At 42.6% G+C, this 8,818-nt stretch overlaps 1 protein-coding gene and 1 non-coding gene across 2 annotated transcripts; both read left to right on the top strand.

The window, feature by feature from the left end:
* The first annotated feature begins 622 nt into the window (after window positions 1-622).
* LOC120047550 (nuclear inhibitor of protein phosphatase 1-like) lies at window positions 623-7,459 on the top strand. The gene is made up of 7 exons (XM_038993081.1): window positions 623-702; window positions 906-966; window positions 1,734-1,887; window positions 2,093-2,319; window positions 2,573-2,717; window positions 6,405-6,469; window positions 6,664-7,459. The coding sequence occupies exons 1-7, from the start codon at window positions 650-652 to the stop codon at window positions 7,015-7,017; spliced, it is 1,059 nt and encodes a 352-aa protein (XP_038849009.1). The 5' UTR covers window positions 623-649; the 3' UTR covers window positions 7,018-7,459.
* On the top strand, window positions 1,335-1,488 carry LOC120048928. Its single transcript, XR_005477077.1, has one exon.
* Window positions 7,460-8,818: the final 1,359 nt, after the last annotated feature.

Here is an 8,818-nt window from a genome sequence, read left to right as displayed (position 1 = left end):
ATTGCATTGTGGATTTTTTTTATTCTATTCATGTTTGCTGTATGTGAATATATATTTTATAAATGTCTCACTATCAGCTGTAAAGCAGCCCCTCAGGAATAATAAACATTATATACTCTACTCCATAGCAGTTAAAAGGTATAATTAAAATACATTCTGCAAAAGTGTATGGTCTGTGATAAATGGGAAGCTACATCAACATGCACCAAAATGAAATGTGACACCGCAACTTCCTACAATTTGCAGTCTATAAATGTAATATGAAACAAGGAGTATGGTGCTCTAGTAGTCTATGTTATTCTGCCCAGTGGCTTTTCAATAAAAAAACAGTCTATACTATTGACTATTCTTGAAGCAATTCAATCTGATTCAAGTGAATGAGCGATAATGAGCATAATCACTGTATGCGTTAGTGCGTGTGTGTTCACAGTTCATAGTTATGAACCACTGCCATTACATTTCAGTAGGCAACCTTTTTTTCTAGAGTCGAATCAAATCATTGTAGATAATGGAATGATTTACTTTCTTTTCATCCATTTGGGCAGAGACAGAAAGATTTGGCTGTCAAGGGTTTAACCCCACAAAACTACAATTCCCAGTGCAAGGGAACATTTTACCCAGCGGGTTTGTGAATGGAGAATCCTGCAAGATGGCGACTAATGCAACTGCTATAAACTTACCATCTTTTGATTGTCCAACATGGTGAGAAAATGCATTTACCGGTATATTTACGTTGTACAAAGACATCAAGTCCATGCAAAATCACAAAACAGCATTACTTTTTTTATTTTGTAGCTAGAAACGTATGTATTCCTTTTAGCCACGTCTTATTAGCTAACATATGCTAGCTAGCTGATTCATTTCACAGAATGGTGTGCTTAGCTTTTGGTCCTTGTTGTTTCCAGGGCAGGCAAGCCCCCTCCAGGACTCCATTTGGACGTGATGAAAGGGGACAAAATGGTCGAGGTAAGAGCTTAGGGCTTCTGTGGCGAAAATTTGAACTGCCTATCTGTATTATCTGTACTCTTAACAAGGCTAGATATTCTGTATGGTTCCTTAGAATATGGCTAATATCTTGCATAATACATCAGTCATTACGGAGCTGATGGGTTTACTTACTACTTTCTGTACTAACCAACTGTACCAGCTCTATCAAAAGCTGTGATAGAGAACCATAGGATGTAGTCCCACGTGATGTAGTTTACCTATAAATGTCTATAGTATAGACTGTCTACTTCAATATACAATATAGTCTACTTCAGTCTGTATACTTCAATATAGGTAGCTAGGTGTCATGGTGTACTTAACTAAATAAACTAATTGATCATACATGCATGCACCAGATACGGACACGACTGTCCTCAGCCCAGTGCATCCTGGTGCCTGAGTTCCGTGACTGTTGGGTTTTAAGAAAGGTGCCACAGAAACATCAGCCCTGATATTTAAGCTCAGGAGTGCACTCTTGAGTTATGGCTCAGAGGCACATGGCTTTAAACTGTTTCTTACAGCTGGCAAGGATTTCATTCAATGTTATCAGTGTTGTTAGCCTGGGTGTCTGTTTAGGATCTTTTGCCAACTCCTTATGGAATTGTCATGCAAAAACAGCTTGGCGTGAGAATGAGTGACGTGGAGTTGGCAAGAAAGCAGAATTATATCTGGGACCACCAGGCTAGGATGTTGTGACATAAGAAAATACATGTATTGCCCAATCTGTTGTTGGTGAATCCTTGAAGAAACTGATCATTGACGAGAAGAAGTACTACTTATTCGGGAGGAACCCGGACATGTGTGATTTCACCATCGACCACCAGTCATGTTCACGTGTGCATGCTGCCCTGGTCTACCACAAGCACCTGAAGAGGGTGTTCCTTATCGATAACAACAGCAGTAAGTGAACTGTCGTGTTCATCAGTCTGTAAAATAGTTTCTTACCTCAGCTAGTAAAAAGTACTCAAAATGTAACAGTTGCATTGCCTTAGAGGAGTGCACTAGAATCAAGGCTGTGCAACTGTTACTCTTTACTTCACTTACTTTTTCTAAATTACATTTGTACATGATATGTGGACTTGAAGTTTGTAAATTACGTTCTCAGCGCATGGTACCTTCCTGGGACACATCCGCCTGGAGCCCAATAAGCCTCAGCAGGTCCCCATAGACTCCACCATGTCGTTTGGGGCGTCCACGCGAGCCTACACCATCCGGGAGAAACCTCAGAGCCAGCAAGGAACCAACGCCGCCACGGGGGACAGCAAGGCCGGAGAGGACGAGGAGGGGTCTAAGGGTCTCTTAGGGTTACCAGAGGAGGAGACCGAGCTAGAGGTGTGTCTGTGTGTCTTCTGTAGTTGTCTACTTGGGCATTTGTCTGGACATGCTGGTAAGGAGGGTGTGTACTATTACCACAGTAGCTATAGATAAACTATGTAAAGCGGGACATCCTGAGTTATCTTTTGTTCTGTCAGTGTCTTTAGTGTTTTTTAGCTCTCGCTGTTTCCAATTCCGTGTGTATAGTGTTGACTTTGTTTCACTTCTCCTTTCCCAAACATTCATCCGTCCCCTGTCTGGGCTGTGACAGAACCTGACGGAGTTCAACACGGCGCACAACAAGCGCATTTCCACCCTGACCATCGAGGAGGGCAACCTAGATATCCAGAGACCTAAGAGGAAGAGGCGGAACTCAAGAGTCACCTTCAACGAGGACGATGAGGTCATCAACCCGGGTAAGCTCTCTCTTCAACTCCATTGGCCTAGCACCAGTACCCCAGTGCTGTTGAAGTATTGGTTCTTTATCTGTAGTTGAGGAAAAGTGTTTCTGTGCCTGTCTTCAAATTTCACAGTGTCGAAGATACTTTTTAAAATGTTATGATTTAAAAGAAAATACTGATCCTAGATTAACTCTTACTCTGAGAGTCTTTGTGAACATGGGCCCTGATTTACAGTTCCAGTCAAAAGTTTGGACACCTACTCATTCAAGGGCATTCTCTCAACCAGCTTCACCTGGAATGCTTTTCCAACAGTCTTGAAGTAGTTCCCACATATGCTGAAAACTTGTTGGCTGCTTTTCCTTCACTCTGCAGTTCAACTCATCCCAATCCATCTCAATTGGGTTGAGGTTGGGTGATTGTGGAGGCCAGGTCATCTGATGCAGCACTCTATCACTCTCCTTCTTCGTCAAATATCCCTTACACAGCCTGGAGGTGTATTGGGTCATTGTCCCGTTGAATAACAAATGATATTCCCACTAAGCGCAAACCAGATGAGAGGGTGTATCCCTGCCAAATTCTAAATAAATCACTGACAGTGTCACCAGGAAAGCACCCCCACACATGTGGAGATCGTCCGTTCACCTATTCTGCATCTCACAAAGACAGCGGTTGGAACCAAACATCTCCAATTTGGACTACAGACAAAAGGACAGATTTCCACCGGTCTAATGTCCATTGCTCGTGTTTTGTGGCCCAAGCAAGTCTCTTCTTATTATTATTGGTGTCCTTTAGTAGTGCGTTCTTAGCAGCAATCGGACCATGAAGGCCTGATTCATGCAGTCTCCTCTGAACAGTTGATGTTGAGATGTGTCGGTTACTTGAAATCTGTGAAGCATTTATTTGGGCTGCAATTTCTGAGGCTGGTAACTCTAAAGAACTTATCATCTGCAGAAGAGGTAACTCTGGGTCTTCCTTTCCTGTGGCGGTCCTCATGAGAGCCAGTTTCATCATAGCGCTTGATGGTTTTTGTGACTGCATCTGAAGACACTTTCAAAGTTCCTGACATTTTCTGAATTGACTGACCCTCATGTCTTAGTAATGGCCTGTCGTTTCTCTTTGCGTATTTGAGTTGTTCTTGCCATAATATGGACTTGGTCTTTTACCAAATAGCCATATCTTCTGTATACCACCCCTACCTTGCCATAACACAACTGATTGGCTCAAATGCATTAAGAATTAAAGAAATTCCACAAATTAACTTTTAACAGGTCACACCTGTTAATTGAAATGCATTCAAGGTGACTACCTCATGAAGCTGGTTGAGAGAATGCCAGGAGTGTGCAAAGCTGTCATCAAAGCAAAGGGTGGCAACTTTGAAGAATCTCAAATATAAAATGTATTTTGATTTGTTTAACACTTTTTTTTTACTACATAATTCCATTTGTTATTTCATAGTTTTGATTTATTCACTATTATTCTACAATATAGTAAAAAATAAAGAAAAACCCTGGAATGAGTAGGTGTGTCAACTTTTGACTGGTACTGTAAGTATTTACATAAACTGAGGCCATCAGACTGTTAAACAGCCATCACTAACATAGAGAGGCTGCTGCCAACATACAGACTCAAATCACTGGCCACTTAAATAAATGGATTTAATAAAGGTGTTACTTTAAATAATGCCACTTTAATAACGTTTACATATCCTACATTACTCATCTCATATATATATACTGTATTTTAAACCATCTATTGCATCTTGCCTATGCTGCACAGCCATCGCGCATCCATGTATTTATATGTACAGTTGAAGTCGGAATTTTACATACACCTTAGCCAAATAAATTTAAACTCAGTTTTTCACAATTCCTGACTTTTAATCCTAGTAAAAATTCCCTGTTTTAGGTCAGTTAGGATCACCACTTTATTTTAAGAATGTGAAATGTCAGAATAATAATGATTTATTTCAGCTTTTATTTCTTTCATCACGTTCCCAGTGGGTCAGAAGTTTACATACACTCAATTAGTATTCTGTAGCATTGCCTTTAAATTGCTTAACTTGGGTCAAACCTTTCGGGTAGCCTTCCACAAGATTCCCACAATAAGTTGGGTGAATTTTGGCCCATTCCTCCTGACAGAGCTGGTGTAACTGAGTCAGGTTTGCAGGCCTCCTTGCTCGCATATGCTTTTTCAGTTCTGCCCACAAATATTCTATATGATTGAGGTCAGGGCTTTGTGATGGCCACTCCAATACATTGACTTTGTTGTCCTTAAGCCATTTTGCCACAACTTTGGAAGTATGCTTGGGGTCATTGTCCATTTGGAAGACCCATTTGTGACCAAGCTTTAACTTCCTGACTAATGTCTTGAGATGTTGCTTCAATATATCCACATAATTTTCCCACCTCATGATGCCATCTATTTTGTGAAGTGCATCACTCCCTCCTGCAGCAAAGCACCCCCACAACATGATGCTGCCACCCCCGTGCTGCACGGTTGGGATGGTGTTCTTCGGCTTGCAAGCATCCCACTTTTTCCTCCAAACATAATGATGGTCATTATAGTCAAACAGTTCTATTTTTGTTTCATCAGACCAGAGGATATTTCTCCAAAGAGTATGATCTTTGTCCCCATGTGCAGTAGCAAACTGTAGTCTGGCTTTTTTATGGCGGTTTTGGAGCAGTGGCTTCTTCCTTGCTGAGCGGCCTTTCAGGTTATGTCGATTTAGGACTCGTTTTACGGTGGATATAGATACTTCTGTACCTGTTTACTCCAGCATCTTCGCAAGGTCCTTTGCTGTTCTGGGATTGATTGGCACTTTTCGCACCAAATTACATTAATCTCTAGGAGACAGAACACGTCTCCTTCCTGAGCGGTATGACGGCTGCGTGGTCCCATGATATTTATACTTGCGTACTATTGTTTGTACAGATGAACGTGGTACCTTCAGGCATTTGGAAATTGCTCCCAAGGATGAACCAGACTTGTGGAAGTCTACAATTTGTTTTCTGAGGTCTTGGATGATTTCATTTGATTTTCCCATGATGTCAAGCAAAGAGGCACTGAGTTTGAAGGTAGGCCTTGAAATACATTCACTGGTACACCTCCACTTGACTCAAATGATGTCAAATGATGTCAATTAGCCTATCAGAAGCTTCTAAAGCCATGACATTTTCTGGAGTTTTCCAAGCTGTTTAAAGGCACAGTCAACTTAGTGTATGTAAACTTCTGACCCACTGGAATTGTGATACAGTGAATTATAAGTGAAATAATCTGTCTGTAAACAATTGTTGGAAAAATTACTTGTCATGCACAAAATAGATGTTCTAACCGACTTGCCAAGACTATAGTTTGTTAACAAGAAATTTGTGGTGGTTGAAAAACGAGTTTTAATGACTCCAACCTAAGTGTAAGTAAACTTCCGACTTCAACTGTATATATTCTTATTCCATCCCCTTACATTGTGTGTGTGTGTGTGTATAAGGTAGTTGTTGTGTACTTGTTAGATATTACTGCACTGTCAGAACTAGAAGCACAAGCATTTCACTACACTTGCATTAACATCTGCTAACCATGTGTATGTGACCAATAAAAGTTGATTTGATTTGGTTGGGTGAAAATAATGAAGTGTGTGTGCCAGTCTAAACCTGTTGCTTCACTCGTAATGCATGCGGTAACTCGGTGCTTCTTGAACCATTACAGAGGACATTGACCCTTCAGTGGGGCGCTTCAGGAACATGGTGCAGACTGCTGTCGTCCCTATAAAGGTAAGCCTGGGTTATATCCATAGTAAGCCACTAAAGTGCATCTATTGCCTGAGGTGTCAAGATCCTTTTGTACAATCTCATTGCGATTTAAGGAAGCCTATGATTTAAGAAAATTGCAATGATATCCCAGAAATATACACTATACATAGCCTGCAGATGAGTTGCTACTCAGTCTTTTGTCATTTCCACTCTAGAAACAGAAAATGGAGAGGCACGGCTCACTTAGTATGGACGACGTTGTCACGAGGCGCATCCACAACTACACCTTCGGCGGCGGCCTTTACGGGGACCTGCCACCCACCAGCCACGAGGGTCACCCCACCGGGGCCCCGAGCGGCGCCACTATCCTGGGCGGTCTCCCTCTGCCCTTCCCAAACCCAGCCCCAGAGGTGAACCTGGCCCCGGACGCCCCCCAGCCACCTGTCACCCTCAACCCTGTCCCAGTCACAGGCCCCTATCCCTCCGAGGTCCTCAACGAGCCCCGCAAGAAAAAGTATGCCAAAGAGGCATGGCCAGGCAAGAAGCCCACTCCCTCCTTACTAATCTAACCCTCTCCCTACACTACGGCTCTTTCTCAATTTGTCTTTCCTCTATTCCTTGCGTCCTCTCTCATGCATTGGAGAAGATCCAAGGCTGTTTCCTCTTGGACCTTCTCCAATATATTTTGAGTCTGAGGCGAGGAGAGGACACGAGGAATCCAGGGAAGCCGAATGGGGAAAGAGCCTATGTGGTGGAGGCAGGGCTGACTCTCAGGGTATGGGCGGAGACATCAGGGACCATGACCCGTTGGAAGCGGATTGATTTGACTTATAAGACTGTTTTGGGGATTTTATAGTTTTGTCAATGTTTTCTACGTGGACACCTACTATGTTTTCTTCCTCGTTCTCCCAAAGACTTGAGTAGTACATTCCATGAAGACAGAAACACCACTCCTTCGGGAGCTGAATGTTTGATGCGTTTTACAAATTAAGTCATATAAAAAAAAAAAAAGGCAGTTCTTGGCAGACCAAGTCAGTTGGTCAGGTAAGAGTAACTTGTGGCATAAATCGGTGTCCCATGGCCGTGATATATTATCTCTAAATGATAGTCGGGCATCGTGCAGGGAAACAAACACGAAGTGGATGTAACTTAACTTAGCCCTTATGTTGGAAACAAACATTATGTTCTCATCCAGATTCACATGTATTTATTTTCCAAGCTACAGCGCACAATATTACAGGAGGTTTCTAAAGGACCTGCTCCGTGTTATCATTTTTGCCATGGAAAAAAACATTGCGATACTGGTATCATCGCAGCCTAATCGTTATATGGTTGGTCACTGTGAGTTCCATATTACGATCTCCACTTCCTTCTATACGGTCTCAGTATTGGTTTGAAGTCGATCGTTGGACATAGTATTTTTGCTCACTGTAAACATGCGTATACAGAGCATTCGGAAAGTATTCAGACCCCTTGACTTTCCACATTTTGATACGTTAGTCTTATTCTAAAATGGGTGATTTTTTTTTTTCTTTCTTATCAATCTAAACCTTAAAACCCATCATGACAAAGCAAAAACGGGTGTTTAGAGATTTTAGCAAAGATAAAAAGGTGAAATCACATTTACATAAGTATTCAGACCCTTTGAAGCACATTTGGCAGTGATTACAGCCTCGACTTCTTGGGTATGACGCTACAAGCTTGGCAGAACTGTATTTGGAGAGTTTCTCCCACTCTTCTCGGCAGATCCTCTCAAGGTCTGTCAGGTTGGATGGGGAGCGTCGACGCACAGCTATTTTCAGGTCTCCAGAGACGTTAGATCGGGTTCAAGTCCGGGCTCTTGCTGGGCCACTCAAGGACATTCAGAGACTTGTCCCGAAGCCTCTCCTGCGCTGTCTTGGCTGTGTGCTTAGGGTCATTGTCCTGTTGGAAGTTGAACCTTTGCCCTAGTTAGATGTCCTGAGTGCTTTGGAGCAGGTTTTCATCAAGGATCTCTCTGTACTTTGCTCCATTCATCTTTCCCTCAATCCTGACTAGTCTACCAGTCCCTGCTGCTGAATAACATCCCCACAGCATGATGCTGCCACAACCATTCTTCACCGTAGGGATGGTGCCAGGTTTCCTCCAGATGTGACGCTTGGCATTCAGGCCAAAGAATTCAACCTTGGCTTCATCAGACCAGAGAATCTTGTTTCTCATGGTCTGAGAGTCATGTGCCTTTTACTGAGGAGTGGCTTCCGTCTGCTGAGATGGTTTTCCTTCTGGGAGATTCTCCCATCTCTAAAGAGGAACTCCCATTGGGATCTTGGCCAGCTCTAGGAAAAGTCTTGGCGGTTCCTAACTTCACAGTGTTCTTGGGGACCTTCAGTC

Source organism: Salvelinus namaycush, chromosome 5 (assembly GCF_016432855.1).
Source record: "Salvelinus namaycush isolate Seneca chromosome 5, SaNama_1.0, whole genome shotgun sequence".
In the NCBI taxonomy this organism is placed as follows: Eukaryota; Metazoa; Chordata; class Actinopteri; order Salmoniformes; family Salmonidae; genus Salvelinus; species Salvelinus namaycush.
Note: the sequence above shows the minus strand (reverse complement) of the source record. Positions and strands in the feature narration are given on the sequence as shown.

What these genes read in the sequence shown, in the direction of transcription:
- LOC120047550 (XM_038993081.1), top strand. Translation starts at nt 650, where the DNA reads ATGGCGACTAATGCAACTGCTATAAACTTACCATCTTTTGATTGTCCA. An exon ending in TCTTTTGATTGTCCAACATG is followed by an intron (nt 703 to 905) that starts GTGAGAAAATGC and finishes TGTTGTTTCCAG; the next exon opens with GGCAGGCAAGCCCCCTCCAG. An exon ending in CTGCTGTCGTCCCTATAAAG is followed by an intron (nt 6,470 to 6,663) that starts GTAAGCCTGGGT and finishes TTTCCACTCTAG; the next exon opens with AAACAGAAAATGGAGAGGCA.